Genomic DNA, 25,407 nt, shown 5'->3' on the forward strand with positions numbered 1-25,407 from the left:
CTCGTTCTCTAGATCAGGAAGGCTTTAAGGTTTAAGGTTGGGAAATTGGATCGGTCTGCTGACCGATCCAGTGATACTATGGGTATCTGGATCGGTCTGCTGACCGATCCAGTGATACACTGATTCTCACTGTGGGTCATCTGATCGGTCTGGTGACCTATCAGTAACCAAACAGATTGGAGAAGGAATAGGAGGGATCGGTCCCACCTATGGCCTGATCGGTCCACAGACCGATCAGGGCTCGGCAACCAACTCTCTGTGAGAGTTGGGATCAGTCTGGGGACCGATCAGCCTAGGGCCTGATCGGTCCACAGACCGATCAGGGCTCGGCAACCAACTCTCTGTGAGAGTTGGGATCGGTCTGGGGACAGATCAGCATAGGGCCTGATCGGTCCCCTGACCGATTAGATCCGTCCTGGATCGATCAGGGTGGAGCCTGATCGGTCCAGGTCTAGCCGTTGAGTCACAACAGCTAGATTTCTGTCTGTCTTCTTCTTCGTAGGTTCATATAAGAGGGCCACTACAGGGAAGCGGTCTTCTTCTTCCTCCTTGCGATCTGAGCTTTGCTAAGCTCTCAAGCTTCGTGTGAGCTTCCCTCGGCTGGGTATCCAACTGATCAGTTGCTGCTGTGGTTGGCATCCGTGAAGTTGCTGCTTCATCAACAGTCGACGAGAAGGCAAGCAAACTAGTGTTTTTACATTCATATTGTTCTTGGCTTCTTGCTTTATCTTTGTACTCCGATCTTGCTGTTGTAAGAGAGATTGTGGCGAGGTTTCTCCACCCAGAAGGAGTTTTTATTAGCCGGTTTTCCGGGGTCTCATCCACTGACGGATTGATAGGATTCGTCCACCTTACGGACACGCCGAGGAGTAGGAGTATCATCTCCGAACCTCGTTATATCGTCGCGTTTGAGGTTTGATACTCTCCTGTTTCGTTTCTATCTTTTATTTCCGCTGCGCTAACTCAAATTGTAGGAAGAAACGAGAATTTGGGGTCGGCTATTCACACCCCCCCTCTCTAGCCGCTATCCGAAGATCCTAACAAGCCTTAATCGACTGAATAATGTGACGTTGCTAAGTAATGGTTTCATCTTTGATCCGATTCTCTTCTTGAAGAAGGGATATGGAAGAGATGTGTTTCTCTTTCAAATAGATCAGGAATTGGGCTTGGCTTTCCAAGTCTGAATATGCTTTCTGTTTCAACGTCGCCTCAGCCCGGGCCCGAGATTTAGCGGCTAATCAAAGTTCCTCTATTTCTCGGCTAAGAGAAGATTGAAGATCTCTATCCTGCATCACCTCGGCTAAGACCGTACCCCTTTGGGTAAACAGTTGAGTCATATGATCCAATTGTTGACAGAGACACTGCAGTTCATTCGACTCGGAACTCAAATCCATGATTAAGGGACGCCAGTAGAAAGAAAGTATGACTCTAGGGATGGTGATCAGCCTCCTTTTAAAGAAGAGGGGAAAAAGAAAGCAACTTATGCAGAAGTTAAAGTGACCCTTCCTCCTAGGTTGATTGAGTAATTAAATAGATTACATAACCGAGGATCTGGGAAAAGGAGCAGCATTTAGAGTCATAATGGTGAAATAAATGAAACTAGGGGTTGGGTCTAGTCAGTGGATCTAAGCCTCCTTCGACTAGATTTGGAGGAGAGGCTTGTGATACGGTGCATAATGGTAGGGTTCGATAAGGTCAGACAGTCAGAAGTCAAGGGGACATGACAACCAAAAGTCAAGGGGGTGTGTCATTCAGAAGTCAAGGGGACGTGGAAGTCAGCAATTAGGAGGGTGTGGCAGTTAGCAGCTAGAGAAAGGAAAAGTGAGACCGCCTGATAACATCAACTGCATGATTTTCGGTTGGGTACTCACAGACCAGGATCCCAGATATGAGACATGATGTGCAACTTAGGTAATATCTGACCTGCTCCGACTGGTCAGGTTTTTCTTAGCTCGACCTATATATCTGAGCCTGGTGCTCTTAGTAGGCCAACTCCAGGTCAGCTCTTGAGCAATCCAAAAGAGAAGATGAGACTCTCATTACAGCTCATCCTTCTCATCAAGACTCGAGCCAGGTGTTATATCTGACAGATCATCCCGAGCTACCCCTAGTCATACTCGGGCGAGACAAAATGCGCTATGCGACAACAATGTCAAGGAATCGTAATCACCTGTCAGAGAATAACTACTGTATGTTAGGAAATATTTCAATGGTATGTGGTTATCTGCGAATGGAACCTTCTTCCAACCCATGGGAGAATGTCATGCATTCTCCATCACTAGACAAGTCCTGACACTCGACATTCCCTGACATCTGTCAGACTCCAGAGGTACATATGGTTATATAAAAAGGGAGGTCCTCTCCCTTGAGCAGACACGCTCTCTCGCATATTCGCACTTGTCTTCTACAGTTCTTTTTCCTTCGTACACTGTTCTTCCGGGGAAAAAAGTACCTGATTTGAGCATCGGAGGGCCTACGCTGGGACTTTTTCTCCAGTATCTGGTCTCTAACGTTCTGTGTACTTGTCAAGGTGTGCGCAGAGCTTCAAGTACTGAAGTACCGTCGGCTCAGTGATCGTCGTTCGTCAGTGCTATGTGAGGGTCCATTCTCTTGGACGCACATGATTAAGGTGTCCTAATCGTCTCTCTGTCAACACCAGTAACAACTCATCCGGCCTTCGTCTGACTCAAATTTCGGACATGATCAAGTATGTAATGAGGATTAATTGTCTTAAATTTCGGACAGGATCAAGTATCTGATCACCTTGACCTGCTCCAGGTCTCCCCACAAGCATCTAGTTACCTTGACCTACTCCGGGGTCCCCACGAATATCCGGTCACCCTGACTTACTTTGAGCCTCCTCGCGAGCATTTAGTCACCCTGACCTGCTCCGGGTCTCCTCGCAAGCATCCGATCACCCTGGCATACTCCGAGCCCACCCTCAACTTCGTTCAAGGTCGTCTCACATGACATCTAATCTAGACCATGACTCTGATATCATTTGTTGTGCAAAAGGATGTTCACATATCTCTATAATGACATGATATTATCCACTTTAAACCTAAGCCTTCATGCCTTTACTCTTGAGTTCTACTTAAAAAACTTCATGCTAATAAAAATATCATACATTCTTGTAATCGTATGATCTTTATTAAATTTTTCTAATATGAGACTTTAACCCTAATTGTAATATTTGAATGACTTTGCTGTATGATGGAGCGGTAAGTAGGTTCAATTCTTAATTCTGACAAAGAAATTTTTCTTCTAGATGATTAATCATTTGAATGGCTTTATTTGGGCATATGCAGTGGGAGATTTATAGCATGCAATTTATGCTATAAATCTCTCAATATAAATCCCTCCACTACATAGGTGGGATTTATAATTTTTTTTATAAACTTATATCAAAATTTTGGGATCGGGTTTAAAAAAATAATGGAAAGAGGATAGAGAGAGAATTTTAAAAGAAATAGAGTTTTTAAAATAGAGAGATTTTATGATAATAAAGAATGGTTTTAAAAAAAATATAAAATTTTTAATTTTTGATATGATAATGTTATGGTAAAATATAAATCTCTTTAAAAAAAATTATGGCTACCGAAAAAAAATCATATTATTAATCAGTAAATTCAAAACGTCATTTTGAAATTTAGTAGAGCATTTGAAGTGGCCCCACGACTTAATTGAGGCGATAAAAAGTGACGTAAATCCCTAGACTCCCTGTAAACTGACTGACGGGGACGCTTACCTGTCGTAAAATTTACCTTTTAACTTCGTCTCTCTCTCTATAGAATAATTTATTTATAAATACATGGCTTGATGGTGGCTGCTAATGGCACTAATTGCTTCTCCATGGCTCTCCTGCAACTCTGGTCTGAGTTTGTAGTCTCCTTGCTCTGCCTCGCCCTCTTCTACTGTTACTACCGCATCTTTTTTAAAAATCCGACCTCCATGCCGGTGAATTGGCCTGTCGCCGGGATGCTGCCCGGCCTTCTGGCCAACCTCCACCGACTGCACGATTGGGCCACCGATATCCTCCGGGAGACCGGATGTACTTTCTCGTTCCGAGGGCCCTGGTTCATGGGCATGGACTACGTCATCACCTGCGACCCTGCGAACCTGCAGCACGTCTTCAACGCCAACTTCTCCAACTACCCCAAGGGCGACGAGTTCGCCGAGATCTTTGACATCCTCGGCGACGGAATATTCAACGCGGACGGCGAACAGTGGAAGCGGCAGCGCGCGAAGGCGCACGGCCTCTTCAGTGGCTGGAGCTTCCGGTCCTTCGTCTTCGCCGCCAGCTGCGATAAGGTCGAGAAGGGGCTGCTACCGCTCCTCGATGAGCTCGCGCGGCGGGACGAGGAGGTGGACTTGCAGGACGTGTTTCTCCGGCTCACCTTCGACATGACCACCTACTTGGTCTTCGGCGTTGACCTCTGCTGCCTCGCCATCGACTTCCCTACCGTCCCCTTCGCGCGGGCCATGGACGACGCCATGGAGACGTTGCTGCTCCGCCATGCCGTGCCGCCGGCGTGGTGGAAGTGGATGAGGCGGTTCCGCGTCGGCGCGGTGGAGAGGCGGATGGCGGCGGCCTGGAAGGAAATCGATGGTTTCATATCCGAATGCGTGGCGGAGAAGAAGAAGAACTCCAACAACGACCAAACTAACACCGACCTACTCTCGTCTTACATGAACGACGACGACCAAGAAGGAGCAGCACTCCACCACAAGTTCCTCCGCGACACGGCCATGAACTTTATGCTCGCCGGAAGGGACACCACCGGTGCAGCTCTGTCATGGTTCTTCTGGTTGCTGTCAAAGAATCCCACGGCGGAAGCCAAAATACTGGAGGAACTAAAGACCATATCTCCAGAAAACGATCGATCGACCTCCGCCACGGTTCTTTTCGAGGCAGAGGGGCTGGGGAAGATGGTGTACCTCCACGCCGCCCTATGCGAGGCGCTGAGGCTGTTCCCGCCGGTTCCATTCGAGCACAAGGCACCGGTGCTACCTGAAACTCTCCCGAGCGGGCAGAGAGTGGAGCGAGGCACCAGAGTGCTGGTGTCTCTGTTCTCGATCGGGCGGATGGAGGGGGTGTGGGGGAAGGACTGCTGCGAGTTCCGGCCGGAGCGGTGGATCTCGGAGAAAGGGAGGCTGCGGCATGAGCCTTCGTACAAGTTCATGTCCTTCAACTCGGGGCCGCGGGCATGCCTGGGGAAGGAGGTGGCCTTCACTCAGATGAAGGTGGCGGCGGCGGCCATGCTCTACAATTTCCAGGTGGAGGCGGTGGAAGGGCACGTAGTGGAGCCGAAGCTTTCGATAATCCTTCACATGAAGAATGGATTCCAGGTCAGGATTAAGAGGAGATGTGCATCGCCATGAAACGCTCCGGCCGCGACCGGATTAGGAGCTGCTGGCATCTTCATTAATTATCACTCTGGTTAATAATTAAATATATGATTAAGAAATAAATAATTGCAGTGTAATCACTTATGAAATAATTGGTAAAAAGTTGTAACAAGCAGTGTTTGGATCAGGCCAATATATATTTGTTGTGATGGACATGGACTAATGAGAACCACACATGTATGAAGTAACTAACTGCCAAATGTGCTATCGTTCTCGATGGTCATGAAAATGCAAAGGATCCATTTATGATTCATCCACAGCTCAGCGTCTGATTATTGACATGACAGGACAAGGCATGCAAATTAAGCCCATAACATAACATGGTCATCAGGAAAGGAAAGCCGCCCTCCTGACTCGTATGTCTGCGGGTCATCAGGACAGGAAAGCCTCCCTCCTGACTCGTATCCACTGTAGCACTTTAAGTCGTTTTGTTTTTCTAAAGACAGTTCAGTGTAACGTGCATAAGGTGCTGATCACTAAAAGATCTAGAATTTGAATAAATATTCTTTTTTCATGTGTTAGTTAGTATTGCAAAGATTAATAATCATATGTAATTTATTGATCCTAAGATAAATTAGTGGGCGCACTAGGACAAATATAGTCATCTTTTACTATCACTATAACACTACGATCTACATTACGTCCCTAACTTAACTTGACAAATCATGTATGACTCTTTAGATGATCCCAGATCTTCTAGAAAATCAGCACCCATCTCTAATTTAACTTGACAAATCATGTATGATCATATATGACTCTTTAGATGATCCCAGATCTTCTAGAAAATCATCACCCATAATCTCATGTAAGAGAGTTAAAATTAGGATGACACATCGTCTATACCTTATCTATATTCCCCTCTTCCATTCCATATCTAAATTTTAAAATTTTAAATCCTTTAAATTCATCAATAAATTTCTGATGATCATCCAAGTTTTGTAGACTTCTTCCATGCTTCTCCTCACTATGCGCTAAGTCTCATATTCAAGACATTCATTGGTGTGCATCGTCTATTTTAAAAAATTCAACCAGCGTACTGCAGTTAACATGTGGACCCATAATTTCATGTATAAAGAAGGCTTAGAATCAGAATTGTACAGCATATTTACATTCTCTGCATGCCCTCTCCTGTTCCACTCTATATCAAGTTTCAGCATTTCAAATTTTTTATGTCCATAAACAAGTTTCAGATAAAATCCATTAATAATCTTAATCAGCTCTAATGGGATCAAATCCAAGTGTTGTAGATTTCTACAGTGCTCTAAAGAAATTCAAGGTCTTCTTAGCCGTGCAAAATATATTTTCAAAAATTCTTCGTTAGGAGGTTAGGTTTGCACACCATATCTATGTTCTTTACCCTCTCCTCTTTCACTCCATGTCTAAATTTCAAATTTTCAAAATATTTAGGTCCATCAATTTTCAAGTAAAACTCATCGATGACCTCAAACAGCTCTAATGGGACCCAATTCAAGTCTTGTAAGTTTCTATAGTGCTCCTCAATCTCATCATATTATAAAATTTCATATTCAAGGCTTTCTTGATTGTGCACAGTCTATTTTCAAAAATTCATATAGGTGGTGATGTTTTATAATAATCAACATTAATGATACGGTGCATGAGAAGGAGGACAGGCGGATGACGTGGCCAAAAGTCAAGCCCATGGAATGGTCAAAAGTCTGGCCCCTATGGAGGTCAAAAGTCACGCTTGCATGGCCATGGTCAGAAGTTAAGCTTGCGTGGTCATGGTCAGAGTCTTAGCTGATGAGACAGTCAAAGCATAGGATTGCAAGTTGGACAAGATCCAGCCTCGATAGCAGTCAAGGGCAAGGCCCACAGGCCAGGTACAGCTAAGGATGGGCCCACAGGTCAGGCAAAGACGCGGAAGGAAGGGCCTCCGGCGCAATACAGACCTGACGTACAGGTTGGGAAGTACAAACCATGGATAACAGAGGATAGAAGCAGGTCGGAATACAGATCTAGCATACAGGTCGAAACGTACAAGCCATGGATAACAGAAGACAGAAGCATGTCGAAATACAGACCTGACGTACAGGTCAGGACGTACAAGCCATGGATAACAGCAGGCAGAAGCAGGTCGGAGCGTACAAGCCATGGATAACAGCAGACAGAAGCAGGTCAGAATACAGACCTGGCGTACAGGTCGGAACGTACAAGCCATGGAGTACGGAGGATAGAAGCGGGTTGGTTTATAGACCTGACGTACAAGTTGGGAAGTACAAACCATGGATAACAGAGGATAGAAGCAGGTCGGTATATTGACTTGGCATACAGGTCGGGATGTACAAACCATGAATTATGGAGGACAAAAGCAGGTCGGTTTACAGACCTGGCTTACAGGTCGGGACTTACATCCTCACAGCATGGGATAAAGGGATCAAAGAGTACAGGTCGAAACTCAAGATTAGCAGAAGCAGACCGATGCACACAGGTCAGGATTTATAGCCTTATAACTCAGGATACTTGGATCGATAAAACGTACAAGTCGGGATGTGTTAGCCAAGGATACAGGTCAGGATTTTTATTCTCATGGTCCAAGATAAGCAAAGTTGGAGGCAGGCATACAGGTCGGGTTAGATGAAGTCAAACGTACAGCTTAGGAGTCGGGATAAATAGAACCGAACTAAGGTATACAGGGCGCAACACGTAATGCCAATAAGAGGCAAGACCGGTCGGGGTCTGTAATATGAGATGCATAGGACAAGGTTAGAAGCACAGGTCTGGAGGCGATATCAGATCGGGGTTAGCAAGATATCAGAACGGGGTTAGCAAGGGTAAAGACCCAGCGTAGCAATCATGAGCGGAGGATGCCAAGCACTACAGGACAAGCAAGCAAGGGAATCGTAACTGCCTGTCAGAGAATAATCAGGGTATCAGGGAATATGCTAACAGTCGGGGCTCATTACCCCTTTAGTTCTGCCGTCGGCCTATGAGAAGGTGTCGTGTGTCATTCACCGTCATACAAAGCCTGACAGCCGACATTCCCTGACACCCGCCAGACCCCAAAACATCTGTTGCAGTATAAAAAGGATGTTTTGTCCCTTATACAGGTACGCTCACTCGTCATTTCTTACTCGTCTTTACTTTTCATCCTTTCTCTGCGCTTCTGGGGAAAAAGTACCTGACTTAAGCGTCGGAGGGCCTGACCCAAGAACTTTTTCCTTGGTTTCTGGTCTCTAACGACTCGTGGGCTCGTCTGAGTGTGCGCAGAGCCCTCGCGTCATCATCCTGATCATCCTCCTTCGTCATCCGCCCGTGTGAACCCTTCCGGAGAGCGCCAGATAGACCAAACTCTGTAGCGACTTTCCATCAACCCTCAGTACATCGAGGCCAGCCTTCATCCGACTCAGCTTCCGAACGGGATCAAATTTGGCGCCGTCTGTGGGAACACAACAATCTGTTTCGGAACGTGAAGATGGAGGAGTCTGGTCGCATCAACGTCACCATGACTGCAGGAGAATATGAACTCTTCAAGGAGGCCAAGAGGTGGGCGGCCTCAGAGAAACAAGCAACCGTCTCGCGACCGTGCCAAGCTCCTGAAGCCTCCAAGGAACCCATCCCTATTTCAGATCGAGCCTCTAAGAGAAAACTGTCTGAGGGGTTTCCCTAGGTTCCTTATCGCGAGCCTGACCTGGGGTATTATCAGCCAGGGCCCCTTGGCCCCAACCTTAAGAAAGAACCGCCTCAAGTCTCTATGGCGGAGAGTTCCCTACCCAGAGACTCGAGGAAAAGGAAGACTCTCATCATACCGGAAGTGTTCCCAGAAGATCTGGATGAGAAAGTGTTGGAACCCCAAGGTTGTTTTGGTGTGATCAACAAGTTAAGTTAGGTCCTGTGTGTTTCTAACCTTGTGTCTAAGTGTGCAGGAGCTTAGGAGCACAGGTAGTCGAGTGGAAGATGCAGCTAGCGTGAAGGACGGCAGTCCGAGGGATGAGGTGCTGTGGTAGAGTACACCGGCGGACGAGTAGGAAGCGTGCGGTGGTTTCGAGGGACGAAAGCCGGAGCGGAAGATTGCTCGGGGAGCAAGAGACGCAGCTAGCGAGAAGGACGACACGCGGTGCGTCCGAGGGACGAAGACTGCGGATGAGTACGCCGGCGGACGAGAAGGAAACACGCAGCGATTCCGATGGACGAGAAGCCGGAGGGAAGCCCGCTCGAGAAGATCGGAACTTGGATTCGGGTGAGCCCTATTCCGGATAGCAGAGATCACTCAATCAAGCGGATCCGGAGCAGAGGACCCGGACAAAAGTCAACCAGAGTTGACACAGCATCCGGGGTGCCCAGAACTGTCCGGGGCGCCCGGACAAGCCCGGGGCGCCCGGAACCCTTCCGGGCGCCCGGGAGTCAGTTTTTGACCAGATCGAGCTTTAACTCGATCTGAACGTTGGGGGATAAAATTTATCCCCCCAGGGTGCCCGGAACCCTTCCAGGCGCCCCGACCAAGGCTATAAATATAGCCTTGGTCCAGAAGCTTTGAATCAACTCAGAAATTTACTTTCCAAACACTTGTGCGCTTCTGTTCTAGTTTAGCTTCTGTCTTTTGTGCTTTCACTGCTGTAAGAGGCTTCTCCGCCTGAAGGAGATATTTTAGTGCACGTTCATTCCTTATATTAACAACCTCCTTGGTTGTAACCAAGTCAAGTTGTGAGCCTCTTCTTTCTGCTTTTTATTTACTACTAATTTAATTATTTTACAAGTGTTAGTTTGAAAAGTCGGGAAGGGTCTTTGTTTTTTTTTAGGCTATCCAACCCCCCCCTTTCTAGCCGGCCGCAACGGTCCTATAAGTGGTATCAGAGTCGAGGCGCTTCAGGAGGACTAACCGCCGAACGAAGCAACGAGATGGTCGGACCAAGCATCCACCCGCCGAAATACGAAGGGGATTTCACCTCCTGGAAGAATCTGATGCAAGTATTTTTTACTACAGACTTTGAATTAACCTTAACAATGGAATCTGGCTATATAACTCCATAAGGTAAGGAAAAATGTCAATGGACAAAAAAGGAGCAGCCTGAATTCGTGGCGAACGACAAAGCAGAATACCATCTGCTAAGCGTTCTTTCACCTCAAGAAGTCAATAGGATCGGGCGCTACGACTCGGCAAAGGAACTTTGGGAGAAGTTCCTTGAGTTGCACGAAGGTATGTCCGAAGCCAAGCTCGCTAGATGAGATCTGCTTCGCAATCAGCTCACCAGCCTGCGACTTGGGGAAGACGAGATAGTTGCACATCTGCACTCCAGAATAAAAGAAATAATCACCGGACTCACGAATCTCAGAGAAAAGGTAAGTAATCGAGATTCGCTCAGGTACGCGTTAAATTCGTTTCCAAGAAATTCGAAATGAGCATCACTAGTAGATGCCTTTTACATTTCAAAAGATTTAGAAAAAATTTCATTAGAAGAATTTTTCTCGACTTTTGAAGTGCACGAATCAAGATGTGCAGGTACGAAGGAGCCCAAGAACAATGTCGCCCTCAAAGCCTCGAGAGATGAACCTGAGTCGGAATCTTCTCTCGACGACGAGGAAATGGTTATGATGGTAAGAAGATTTAAGAAACTTTGTAAATCCAGATCTACTAACCATCCGCAGGGGAAGAAGAAAAGGACAATCCGCTGCTACCACTGCGACGAAGAAGGGCACGTCAAGGACAATTGCCCCAAGCTGAAGAACAAGGACAAGCAGAAGGGTAAGAAGTCTATCCAAAAGCGAAAGACCCTAAAGGCGACGTGGGACGATACATCGTCCGAATCGGAAGTCGAGGCATTCTCCGGACTCGCACTGATGGCGAGTCATCAAGACGACGACTGCGATTCAAGCTCTTCCAAGATGAACATTGATGAAGGGGGAGCTTCGTCATAAGAAAGCAGTAGTTCAGGGGGAGACACGGACAACAAACTCGACAAGGTAAGTCAGGTACGTTCTCTTCCTCCCGACAAACTTTTTAAGTTTGTTAAGTTATTAACTAAAGACTGCTGTAAATTAGAAAAAGAAATAAAAAATTTAAAAATAATTTTAGCTAGATCCTGCCCGTTAGAAGAATTAGATAAATCAAAATTAGAAAATAAGAAATTGAAATCAGAAAATAAAGATCTGAAAATTCAAGTAGATAATTTGAAAAACTATGCATGCTCATCTAATTCTAGAAATTTTAAAAATTTAAATTGGTATTATAGATATTGTTGGTGCAATCTTAGGTCAAGGTTGACCTGGTTGACCAGACTCGAGTTGACTTGACTCGAGTTGTGTTTTGATGTTTGACGAGTTATGTTTGACGATGTTTGACGAGAAGAGAAGTTGTATTCTTGATATGGGACAAGAATAGATGTTTGGGAGATTATTGGTGCAACCGTAGGTCAAGGTTGACCTGGTTGACCTGATTCGGGAAAAAGTCCAAGTATGGAGACTTGGCAACGGAAAAGTCCAAGCAGGGAGCTTGGCACTAGAAAAGTCCAAGTATGGAGACTTGGCACTGGAAAAGTCCAAGCAGGGAGCTTGGCACGCGAAAAGTCCAAGTATGGAGACTTGGTACTGGAAAAGTCCAAGCAGGGAGCTTGGCACGAGGGAAAGTCCTAACTGGGATGTTAGGCAGTTGGAAAGTCCTGGTGAGTGAAGCGAGGAGAAAGTCCTAACTGGGATGTTAGGCGGTGTGGAAAGTCTGGTGAGTGAAACCAGGTAGAAAGTCCTAACTGGGATGTTAGGCGGTGGGAAAGTCCTATCTGGATGTTATTAGACTTAGTCAAGTGAAACAGAGTGAAGGGAAATATAATAACGATGAACATTATGTTTTACTAATAAAATATGATACAATATGACACTTATCAATCATCTCATAATTGGCTCTTAGGACTGATACTAACACATAACTGGTACATAAACTTTTCCCATGATTCATCAAACTATGATTCCTATGAATTAATGATACATAGCTCATCCGAATGCATCCCATCAAACATTTTAAACTTAGATCATCATTCTAAAATCTACTTGTTTTATATATGCAAACTAGTAGACCGTAGGTTGTGTCGGTAGAATTAAGCCCGATTGAGTCTCGAAAGACCAAACTTTGTATTGTCCTGATCGGTCCACAGACCGATCAGAGTACGCACAGAATGTTTCTGTGCACTGACTGATCGGTCTGGGGACCGATCAGCACAGGGCCTGATCGGTCCACAGACCGATCAGGGTTCTAGCCGTTGCGACGCAACGGCTAGTTTCTTCGCTGTCTTCTTCGCAGGTATAAAGGGGTCGAGGGCTGCTGCTGCGCGACAACTTCTTCTACTTCTTCCTGCTTCTAGCTTGCTGCTGCTTGCGATCTGAGCTTTGTTGAGCTCTCCCCAGTAAGCTTCGTGTGAGCTTCCAGTCGACGGTCAGCTGCTGCTGTTGTCCGAGAAGGCGAGTTAGTGTTTATACATTGTTCTTGTCTTTCTACTTGTATTCCTTGTATTCTAGTCTGCTGTTGCAAACGTTTGTGGCGAGGTCTCTCCACCCACAAGGAGTATATTGTATTAGCCGGTTTTCCGGGGGCTCATCCACCGACGGATTGATAGGGCTCGTCCACCTCACGGACACGCCGAGGAGTAGGAGTTCATCTCCGAACCTCGTTACATCCTTGCGTTTGAGGTTTGCTTTCTTCTTCTTAGTTTCTTCCTTGTATTTCTGCTGCAACTAACCTAATCGTAGGAAGAAACGCGAAAGATTGGGGTCGGCTATTCACACCCCCTCTCTAGCCGTACGAAGAGATCCTAACAAGTGGTATCAGAGCGAGGCCGCTCTTCGACGGATCAACACCCGGGGGAGCACGGGCTAGAGATGGATCTCTATGGAGAAGATGTCACGATTCAACCCTTCTACGAGTCTCACGACAACTTCACATATTGGAAGGTAAGGATGATGTATTTTCTTAGGACTAATATGTTAAATTGGTTTTGTGTACAAGAAGGGTTTTCCCCTCCGATGGATGAGGAAGGAAAACCTATCAAGAAGAAGGAGTGGACGAAAGAGCAAATCCGACAATCCGAAATCAATGACGAGGTAACAAAAATTATTGAATTTTCTTTACCTAATAATGTTTTGTGCAAGATAGATAGGTACAACAACGCCAAGGAATTGTGGAACAATTTGGCAAAATTCCATGAAGAGGAGCCTAGTGAGCCAAGTAGCTCACATCATGGAGGAAGCGAATTGGGAGTTGAGGGCTACTCAACATCCAAGGAAGAAGAGGAGGAGAGCTCTTGTTCAAGATCGGAGCAAGAAGAGGCATCTACCTCCGGAAGGGATGAAGAAGAAAGCTCATCTACATCCACAACCCTAGGTAACTCAAACACTGTGATTTCAAGCAAACTACACATAATGTGTTTTGAGTGTAGGAAGTTTGGGCACTACAAGAGTAAGTGTCCAAAGAGGGTTAGAAAGACTCCACCGGCACCAAAGGTCAAGGAAGCCGGAGTCCCGACATGCAAGAGCAAGAAGCACGTGGTGTGCTTCCAATGCAAGCAACGGGGACACTATAGGAGTCAATGTCCAAGGGGGAGGCAACCTCACAAGGACAAGAGGCCAAACACATGTAAAGGGGGAGCTAAGGCAAACCCTAAGGTAACATTTAAAGCTCATTCTTGCAATTCTAGTAGGATGCATGCTAGTAGTCTTATTGCCATTGTCAATAATGATAAGCATGTTAACACTAGAAATCGATACATGTGCTTAGGAGCCAAGCATGTTAGCCTAAATAAGAACAATTCTAGAAATGCTAACCCTAGAATTAACTCATCTAAGGCTAAGGAAAATCTAGATAGAAATCCCAAATCATCTAGACACATGCCTAGGAATACCTCAAAGAAAAATGATAAATCAAAACTTGAGGTATTAGAGAAAGAAAATCAAGTCTTGAGGTCAAGACTTGACTCTCTAGAAAAGGCTCTTAAGGATTTGACTCTAGGGTCTAGGGGTCAAAAACCCAAGTCCAAGGACAAGAAAGGTTTGGGTCACAAACCTAAGTCCCAATTGGTCAAGCCCACTTATCATAATGTTTCATTCGATTATGGAACAAAACCTAGGGCTAGGAAGACCATTACCAAGGTCACAAGGGGAGTCACCCCTATAGTTGACCTTGATGAGACCCAAATGACCAAGGCTTTAAAGCCTAAGAGGGTCATTAGGAGGGTTGCTAGGGAAGTTATCCCTAGTGAATATTTAGTGAACCCAATGAGCTCTAATAGGTATTGGGTTCCTAGGAGCATCTTCTCTACCCCATAGATGGGTTAGAGAGTGTCAACTCCGATTAGAAGGGTAGTTAACCCAACTTTGAGGAAATTGACACTCAAGGAGCATTTTCAAGGTTTTGAGAACTTTTGAAAATGAAATGGAATTATCATTTACTCCTTTGAAGAGTTAAATGTGCCTAAAGATTGGAAATTTTATTTTTAATCTCAATTGGCACAATTTGGGAAAATCTAGAGAACTCTCGAGGAAAAATGAAACATGCTAAGTTTTGAGGAAAAATTTGATCTTTAAGTGGTATGAATTAATCTAGAGTTCAAGAAGTGTCAAAATTAGGATTTTGGCATTTTGGGGCAATCTAGGATTAAATTTGAAGTTAGCCAAGTGGTTAAGGATACTTAGATAGGTAATCTAGGTATATTTATTTATGCTAAATCTTGCCATGATTGTTTGCCCTCACATGTCATGACATCATGTTTAGTTTCATTATCATTTGAAATGTCATGATAATGCTTAGGCTAGTTTTTATGTCATGTTTATTTAAGTTTCAAACTTTATGCCATGACATCATGACATTGGCACATGTTTTCATTTATGATACCATTTTATGCCATGTCATCATCTCTTGCATTAATAATCAATTGAATTGATTTAAGGATGAAAAACACATTTTGATATTGAGATCAAATTTGTGTTTAGAAAATGCATGAGACCTTAGTCTAAGATACCTAAACCCATATCTCACATCAAAATTGTCATGGATGTGTTTGGTACACCTTAGATGTGTGTGAGATATTAGGATCATGAATTAGGATCAAGGTGCATAGTTCTTGTACCTAGATGAGCCTAACTCAAGAAATGGGGGATCATAGGGAAAGCTTGTGTACAAGTCATGTACATATAGCCCTAAGATTGTGGTCCCAAATTAAAGGGTTTGAAATCATTTCAAAATTGTTTTGAAAAACCTTGATGAAGCTTTCCTAGTGATAGCATTCATCATTGAACATTGTGATACAAAGTTGAGTTAAAACTTGAACTATTTCAAAGTTTTTGAACTTTGTATCAAGATTGAAAAATGGAAGTTATTTTCATAGAAAACTATTTTTCCATGATTGTATATGTTATGAGGAGTGTATCCTCAAAGTTTCATAATTTTTAAAATTTTTTTGGAATTGTTTATGGGTTTCTGAATTTCGGGTAAAGGAAATTCAGGAATTCTGATAAGGGAGCTTAGATCGGTCACTGGACCGATCCAGAAAGGAGTGGATCGGTCACTGGACCGATCCAGGGAGGTGTGGATCGGTCCGGAGACCGATCCAGTAAGAGGCAGTGAGGCAGTCCGATCCCAGTGAATGTGGATCGATCTGGGGACCGATCCAATGGGATCCTGATCGGTCAGGTGACCGGATTTTCAGTAGGTGTCTGAAATTTCAGTTTTTGGGATTGGGTTTGTGGTTTTTAAAGGTTTGAAACTCTCCAAGACATTGTTGGTGCAATGGTCAAGGGGAGTTGACCTTTAGGGGAGTTTTATCTAATTGTCAAGGGGGAGTTGACTTTTAGGGGGAGTTTTTACTCTTAAAGACTTGAGTGATATGGGATTATCACTAAGTTGATTGTTGAGTTTAGTATCAAGGGGGAAATTAAGAGTTTCAATGAAAGGTATGAGACTTTCATTAGGAAGAAACTCTTGATCTTGATACTCTCCTTTTTCTTTTTGATGTGTGTCAAAAAGGGGAGAGTGTTCATTGGAGAATTATTGGAGAACCCAAGTTAGGTTATCGGGTTAACCTAAGCTAGGGGAAGAATGTCAAGGAATGTTCGAGGAAGAACGTTGGAATTCTTTTTGATGTGTGTCAAAAAGGGGGAGAATTATTGGAGAACCCAAGTTAGGTTATCAGGTTAACCTAAGGGGAGAATGTCCAGAGAATGTTCAAGAAAAGAACATTAGACATTGGAAGATGGTTGGAAAACCTAAGTTAGGTTATCGGGTTAACTTAACTTGATTTTGGATTTTGTCAAACATCAAAAAGGGGGAGATTGTTGGTGCAATCTTAGGTCAAGGTTGACCTGGTTGACCAGACTCGAGTTGACTTGACTCGAGTTATGTTTTGATGTTTGACGAGTTATGTTTGACGATGTTTGACGAGAAGAGAAGTTGTATTCTTGATATGGGACAAGAATAGATGTTTGGGAGATTATTGGTGCAACCGTAGGTCAAGGTTGACCTGGTTGACCTGATTCGGGAAAAAGTCCAAGTATGGAGACTTGGCAACGGAAAAGTCCAAGCAGGGAGCTTGGCACTAGAAAAGTCCAAGTATGGAGACTTGGCACTGGAAAAGTCCAAGCAGGGAGCTTGGCACGCGAAAAGTCCAAGTATGGAGACTTGGTACTGGAAAAGTCCAAGCAGGGAGCTTGGCACGAGGGAAAGTCCTAACTGGGATGTTAGGCAGTTGGAAAGTCCTGGTGAGTGAAGCCAGGTAGTGAGAAAGTCCTAACTGGGATGTTAGGCAGTGTGGAAAGTCCTGGTGAGTGAAACCAGGCAGTGGGAAAGTCCTAACTGGGATGTTAGGCAGTGGGAAAGTCCTAACTGGGATGTTAGGCAGTTGGAAATGTTGGTGCAACCTTAGGTCAAGGTTGACCTGGTTGACCCGACTCAAGTTGACGTGACTCGAGTTGTATTTTGATGTTTGACCTGGGAAGATTGTCGGTGCAACCTTAGGTCAAGGTTGACCTAGTTGTGTTGCATGTTGATGTTTGACACTCGTGAGAGAGTTCTATTCTTGATGTGGGACAAGAATAGATGTTTGGGAGATTATTGGTGCAACCGTAGGTCAAGGTTGACCTGGTTGACCTGATTCGGGAAAAGTCCAAGTATGGAGACTTGGCACGGAAAAGTCCAAGCAGGGAGCTTGGCACTGGAAAAGTCCAAGTATGGAGACTTGGCACGGAAAAGTCCAAGCAGGGAGCTTGGCACTGGAAAAGTCCAAGTATGGAGACTTGGCACGAAAAGTCCAAGCAGGAGCTTGGCACGCGAAAAGTCCAAGTATGAAGACTTGGCCGAAAAGTCCAAGTATGGAGACTTGGCATCGGGAAAGTCCTAACTGGATGTTAGGCAGTTGGAAAGTCCCGTAAGTGAAGCCGGTGGAAAGTCCTAATCGGGATGTTAGGCGGAAAGTCCCGTGAGTGAAGCCGAGCAAGGGAAAGTCCCGTGAGTGAAGCAGGCGGTGAGAAAGTCCTAACTGGATGTTAGGCGGTGTGGAAAGTCCCGGTGAGTGAAACTAGGAAGTCCTAATCGGGATGTTAGGGTGGGAAAGTCCTAACCGGATGTTAGGCGGTTGGAAAGTCCCGGTGAGTGAAACCAGGCAAGGGAAAATCCGATGGATCGGGGATGATCGGACTACGGTGTTGAAAAGTCTAAGTGGGTCAAAGGGATTGACCTGACACTTAGCGGGAGTGCTAGCAGTCAAGGGAGTGACCGGATGCTAGGCATGATGTACCAACAGTCAAGGTTGACCGGATGTTGGTGTGGGAGCCTTAGGTTTAGGGTGAAAAGTTTGGATCGGCCGCATCGATCCAATGATATGGCTCATCCGACGGTCGGTGACCGATCGGTGACCGATCAAGATGCTATCGATGGTTATCTCGATCGGTCCGAGACCGATCGAAGGAGACGATGGCGGCGGAGAAGAAGCTGATCGGTCCGTAGACCGATCAGAGGTTCTCGATCGGTCCGTGGACCGATCGACTAAGCATAGGCTTCTTCACCGATTGGTGATCACCGATCTCACCGTGGGACACCTGATCGGTCCGGGACCGATCAGTGACAAACAGAATGGCGAAGGCATAGGAGGGATCGGTCCACTGACCGATCCACCTATGGCCTGATCGGTCCAAAGACCGATCAGGGCTCGCTTCTTCCACTTCTCTTCTGCTACAGAGCTGCTGTTCTGGTGCTTGAGCTTTGTTGAGCTCTTCTTCGAAAGCTTCGCGTGAGCTTCTTCCTTCGGCTGATCTGCTGCTGTGGTTGGCGTCTGAGAAGCTGTTGCTTCTTCAACAGTCGACAAGAAGGCAAGGGTTGTTTACATTTGCTGTGTATTTACTTCTTGTTTCTCTTGTATTTGTACTCCTTATCTTGCTGTTGCAAGAAGTAGTTGTGGCGAGGTTTCTCCACCCATAAGGAGCTCATATTTAGCCGGTTCTCCGGGGACTCATCCACCGACGGATTGGTAGGCTTCGTCCACCTTACGGACACGCCGAGGAGTAGGAGTTCATCTCCGAACCTCGTTACATCGGTTTGTTTTTCTTCTCCTGTTTTCTTTCTACTTTGTATTTCCGCTGCGCTAACCTAATCGTAGGAAGAAACGAGAAAAATTTGGGGCGGCTATTCACACCCCCCTCTCTAGCCGAGTACGAAGGATCCCAACAGGAAAGTCCTGGTGAGTGAAACCAGGCAAGGGAAAATCCAGATAGATCAGGGATGATCGGACTTCTGGTGTTGAAAAGTCTAAGTGGGTCAAAGGGATTGACCGGACACTTAGCGGGGAGTGCTAGCAGGTCAAGGGAGTGACCGGATGCTAGGCATGATGTACCAACAGGTCAAGGTTGACCGGATGTTGGTGTGGGAGCCTTAGGTTTAGGGCTGAAAAGTTTGGATCGGGCTGCAGACCGATCCAATGATACATGGCTCATCTGATCGGTCTGGTGACCGATCAGTGACCGATCAGTATGCTACTGATGGTTATCTGATCGGTCTGGAGACCGATCAGAAGGAGATCAGTGGCAGCGGAGAAAGAAGCCTGATCGGTCCGTAGACCGATCAGGAGGTTCCCTGATCGGTCTGTGGACCGATCAGGAGGTTTCCTGATCGGTCCATGGACCGATCAGGGACGGAACAGAAGCATAGGCTTCTTCCCTGATTGGTCTGCAGACCGATCAGGATGTTGCCTGATCGGTCCACAGACCGATCAGGGCTTCGATCGCGACACCTGATCGGTCTGGGGACCGATCAGGTGACAAACAGAAGCTTCATGCGCCAAGGCTGATCGGTCTGCAGACCGATCAGGGTTCTAGCCGTTGCGACGCAACGGCTAGTTTCTTCGCTGTCTTCTTCGCAGGTATAAAGGGGTCGAGGGCTGCTGCTGCGCGACAACTTCTTCTACTTCTTCCTGCTTCTAGCTTGCTGCTGCTTGCGATCTGAGCTTTGTTGAGCTCTCCCCAGTAAGCTTCGTGTGAGCTTCCAGTCGACGGTCAGCTGCTGCTGTTGTCCGAGAAGTTGTTGCTTCACAGGCAGTCGACGAGAAGGCGAGTTAGTGTTTATACATTGTTCTTGTCTTTCTACTTGTATTCCTTGTATTCTAGTCTGCTGTTGCAAACGTTTGTGGCGAGGTTTCTCCACCCACAAGGAGTATATTGTATTAGCCGGTTTTCCGGGGGCTCATCCACCGACGGATTGATAGGGCTCGTCCACCTCACGGACACGCCGAGGAGTAGGAGTTCATCTCCGAACCTCGTTACATCCTTGCGTTTGAGGTTTGCTTTCTTCTTCTTAGTTTCTTCCTTGTATTTCCGCTGCAACTAACCTAATCGTAGGAAGAAACGCGAAAGATTGGGGTCGGCTATTCACACCCCCTCTCTAGCCGTACGAAGAGATCCTAACAGATATCACCCGGGATAAATTAAGAATATCTCTAGAAAATATGTCCCTAAGAAATTTTTAATCAATCCAGTAGGCTGGAACCTTTATTGGGTTCCTAAATCTTGCTTAGTCTAAGCTTTAAAATTAAAATTAGCGCTTTTCAGTGAGAAAATTAAACAATGAATTTTTCTATGAGGCTTTGTCTGAGGAAGTGGTTGTTGCTCCAATAACCAAGAAGGTCTAGTGCCTCGCCACGACCTGGAAGCCAAAATATTGAAATAAATGTTTAATTAACTTTCTATCAAAGTATTAAAATTAGAATTACTTAATGCTTTCAAAGTTTTTCAAACATTTTTTTTCAAAATATTTTTATGCTTAGAAAAATACTTTTACCTAAAATTCTTACTCATAAAACCTTATGTTAGGATTTTTTTTAAAATAATTTTTTTGCAAAGACCTAAACTTTTTTTTCTCAAAAATAATTTTTTTTAACTTAGAAAAAATTTTCAAAAATCATTTTTTCCTAAGTTAAAACTCTTTCCTAAGTTAACACTTTTTCCTGAAACTAGAAATCTCAGCTTAAAGTAATTTTTTAGAAATATTTTTTCTAAGTCTTCACCCTTAGATTTTTTTCTTGAAACACATTTAAAGTGTATCAGTGTAATTTATTAGTCAAGATAAACTAATACTTAATTACACTACGACTATTCTGATGGTTTGTTCCTTTCCATTTTAGTCGTGAGCAACTTGTTTATAATTTATAGAGAACCGACAACATGATCTTCTGAGTGTGACTCCACACTCCATGTTGTCTACTATATAAATTAATTGAACAATTACATTTAACAAATAAATACAGATATTGACCAATGTGATTCTTTTATTTCAACAAATAAATGTTTACAAAAAACTAGGCTTTTAGTATACACTCTAACACCAACGGCCTTCCCGGTCGGTGTTTCAAACTCTCGCCCCAGTGCGAGTTATAAGTGAGTTATGCCCTCATGCTCAACGACCTTCCAGGTCAGTGTTCCAGACTCTCGCCCCAGTGCAAGTTATAAGTGAGCTATGCCCTCACGCCCAACGACCTTCCCGGTCGGTGTTCCAGACTCTCGCCCCAGTGCAAGTTATAAGTGAGCTATGCGCTCACGCTCAACGACCTTCCAGGTCGGTGTTCCAGACTCTCACCCCAATGCAAGTTATAAGTAAGCTATGCCCTCACACTCAACGACCTTCCAGGTCGGTGTTCCAAACTCTTGCCCTAGTGCGAGTTATAAGTGAGCCCTGCCCTCATGCCCCTCAACACCCTACTGGTCAGTCTCTCCCAGCCTTTTCTTTTATGCATCTTATAAGCAAGTAATCCTCTGCAGGGTCTTGGGTGTTAGTTTCAATACAAATCTTCAAACAAGTTTGTTCATGACTCATACACTGTTAGGAATATTCATTCATAACATTAGGACCCAATTCTTGAAATTGTTAGGACCAAAAGTAGCTAGAGGGGGGGTGAATAGCTCGTCGCGTTCGCTCGGTGCTCGGCGTTGCTTGTTTCTTCAAAGATATGGCAGCGAAAAATATACAAATAATCACACAACGCTAACACGGTTGGTTTACTTGGTATCCACCTCACAAGAGGTGACTAATCCAAGGATCCACACCAACGCACACACCCTCCACTAATAAAACTCTCCTTTATGGTAACTACCAAGGGCGGAGAAGCCCTACAAGACTCAATACAAGAAGAGAGGGAAAGGATACAAGAAATACAAGCTTACAAGCTTACAATGAGTGTAAACCCTAACCCTAGCTTCTCTTCTTGGCTTTGATCCGCCTCTTGACTTGGAGAACTTCCAAGATCCTTCAAGAACTGGCGATCTGAGCTTTGTGAGTGCTGTGGAGGAGCTGGCGAGAGATCTGGAGTGAATCGGTGAAGAGATACCGAAGGAATCGTGCGCCTGCGGCCTTTATCGACGCTAACGGTCGGATCCCGATCGATTCAAATGTTCCCAATCGATCGGGGAGGCTTTGGATCGATCCACGGATCGATCCAGAGCGCCTCTGTGCTCTGGGAAAAACGCCTGGATCGATCCATGGATCGATCCAGCGCTTATCGCGCGAAGCAGCTGCGTCCCAATCGATCCACTGATCGATTGGGACATCTGGATCGATCCAGAGGCTCTCTGTTCACTTAGGAAAGGCCTGGATCGATCCACTGATCGATCCATCTCCTGGATCGATCCATTGATCGATCCAGCACTTGGTTTTTGCCCAAAACCAAGTCCCAAGCCTCTCAAACCAACATCCGGTCAACCTTGACCCGTTGGTACATCATGCCTAGCATCTGGTCACTCCTTTGACCTGCTAGGACTTCCCACCAAGTGTCTGGTCAATCCCTTTGACCCACTTGGACTTTTCTATTCATGCCAAGTATCTGGTCACTCCCTTGACCTACTTGGACTTCCATCAGATGTCTGGTCAATCCCTTTGACCTATCTGTATTTCCTCGTGCCAAGTATCCAGTCAATCATTTGACCTACTTGGACTTCCCAACACCAGATGTCCGATCATCCTTGATCCATCTGGATTTTCCCTTGCCTGGCTTCACTCACCAGGACTTTCACCTAGCTTCACTCACTAGGGTTTTCCATCTGCCTAGCTTCACTCACTAGGGCTTTCACCTGGCTTCACTCACCAGGACTTTCACCTAGCTTCACTCACTAGGGTTTTCCATCTGCCTAGCTTCACTCACTAGGGCTTTCACCTGGCTTCACTCACCAAGACTTTTCTTCTGCCTGGCTTCACTCACCAGGACTTCCATTCTACCTAACATCCCAGTTAGGACTTCCCAGTCAAGTATCCGGTCAACCTTGACCTACTTGACTCTTCTTCAATCAATTTCTTATTGTCAAACATCTAAACTCAAACCAAGACTCAGCTTGGTCAACCAGGTCAACCTTGACCTGAGGGATGTTGCACCAACAGAAATTATATATCACAAATTTCATACATGTTATTTCTCTCATAAGCAACATAGGAAATATTTGATATCTATGAGGGTTGGGCAGGCAGTGCTGGTAGAAGGGTCATTCCTCCGTTCAGGGTTTCTTCCAAATTGGGGGGGGGGGGGTCAAGAAGAAGCCCGGACTTTTTCTAATTCCGCCTTGAGAAGATTAATGAAGTTCTGTTGTTGGGCGATAGTGTCATCCTAGATATGGATTTCCTCCTGGAGAAGAGATATCAAATCAGCATGCTTATTTTCTAAGATAAATTCGGAAATGTTTTTGACGTTCCAGGTCTGAGTAAGCCTTCCATTTCAGGGCTACTTCAGCCCTGACCCGGGATTTGGCTGATAACAAGAGAGCTTCAATATCCTAACAAAACGTTATTTGAAGATCCCTGTCTTGAATCATCTCAGTCAGTTCTGCTTCTTTTGGAACAAGTTGTTGAGTAAGCTGATTTAACCAAAAGTGAAGGTGTGACTGATCAGCCTCGTTAGAAGAAGACGAACTCATAGTGTTGGCAGAAGGGGGCTATAACCAAGGAGTGCTAATCTGGCGTCTTTTAAAGGAGTGGGATGGGGGGAATTAATGATACTATAATTAAGGAGATATAATTCCCTAGGCTAATGGAGCAATTAAGTGGGTAAGGACCCCCAACAGGCGAGGCATAGAGGAATGTGCCGCATTTAGTACAGAGAGGTGGAAGAACAAAGAGCTTGGGTTAGGTCTAGTCAGTCGGACTTGGGGCCTCCTTCGACTAGACTTGCGGGGGAGGCTTGTGATACAGTGCATGATGGTGGGGCCCTGGAAAGAGAGAGAGCGGTCAGAAGTCAAGAGGAGGGGCGGTCAGGAGTCAAGAGGATGTGGTGGTCAGAAGTCAAAAGGAGGGGGCGGGTCAGGAGTCAAGAGAATGTGGCAGTCAGAAGTCAAGAGGGCGTGGCGGTCAAGGGGACGTGGCGGTCAAAGGGCAGGATGATGTGGCAGCCTGAGGTCAAGGGAAATGGAGCCTACAAAGAGCGCGAGGGGAGTACCCCTATGTGAGGATTTACAGGGCTAATGCCTCATGGATAATCGGTTGCTGAAATGCAGGTCGGGAAATACAGACCCGGATGCTTGCGGGCCAAGATTCACAGGTTGGGAAACGTAAGATGTACAGGTACAACATATAGGTCAGGCTTCACAGTTTGGGAAATTCCAGTCTGAACGTACAGACCCGGATGCCTGCAGGCCAAGATTCACTGTTTGGGAAACATAAGACGTTCAGATGCAGCATACATCGGTCAGGATACACAGGTCGGGATACGCAGGTCGGGATACGTCGGTCGGGATACGCAAGTCAGCATTTACAAGGCTCAGGACTAGCGGGTAAGTGGTTATAGAAGCACCGAACGGGGCATACGGTTCAGGGCGGTCGAATCAGGAAACACAGAATAAGACGTACAGGTAAAGTCTTACGGGTCGGGATGAATAGGGCAGGTCGTACAAGGCAAGACGCAGAAAGCGGAAGGATCAGGTCAGGAGGTACAGGATACCACACGGTAGGATACTTGCGAATCTGAACAGGTCATGAAATGGAGGCCAGAATGTCAAAAGCACCACAGATCGGGTGAGGTAGGTGCAGGTCGGCATAGCTCGGTGAAATACTTTTGAAGAACGCGTTCTGAAGAACGCAGGTCGAGAAATACAGCCCTGAAGATAGACAGGCCAGAACATATGGAATACGAACAGGTCAGGGGTTACATCGCTCGTGCCTACCAGGTAAGTGATTATGAAAATGCAGGCCGGGAAATGCAACCCAGGATTCATTCAGGTCAGGACATACCGGATACGAGGTTAGGATTTGCAGGGCTCGACTCTCAGGTAAGCGGTTATGGAAGCACAGGTCGGGACTTATAGAGCAGAATACCAAGCGGAACATACGGGTCATTATTCTTCTGGGGAAAAAGTACTTGACTTGAGCGTTGGAAGACCTGACCCGGGGACTTTTTCCCTGGTTTTGGGTCGCTAACGCCTCGTGTGATCGTCTGAGTGGGTGCAGAGCGCTTGCATCATCGTCCCAGTCGTCACCCTCGTCATTCGCCCGTGCGACCGATCCATCCGCAGCGACTCTTCATCAGCGCCGAGTATAGCTCAACC

The 25,407-nt window shown here is 45.6% G+C and overlaps 1 protein-coding gene across 1 annotated transcript; it reads left to right on the forward strand.

Annotated features, from left to right (window-relative positions):
- The first annotated feature begins 3,804 nt into the window (after positions 1–3,804).
- Positions 3,805–5,572, forward strand: LOC121985158 (noroxomaritidine synthase 3-like). The gene has a single exon (XM_042538455.1). It carries the CDS (start codon positions 3,820–3,822, stop codon positions 5,380–5,382), a length of 1,563 nt encoding a protein of 520 aa, XP_042394389.1. The 5' UTR covers positions 3,805–3,819; the 3' UTR covers positions 5,383–5,572.
- Positions 5,573–25,407: the final 19,835 nt, after the last annotated feature.

This window comes from Zingiber officinale, chromosome 5B (genome assembly GCF_018446385.1).
Source record: "Zingiber officinale cultivar Zhangliang chromosome 5B, Zo_v1.1, whole genome shotgun sequence".
NCBI classification, from domain to species: Eukaryota; Viridiplantae; Streptophyta; class Magnoliopsida; order Zingiberales; family Zingiberaceae; genus Zingiber; species Zingiber officinale.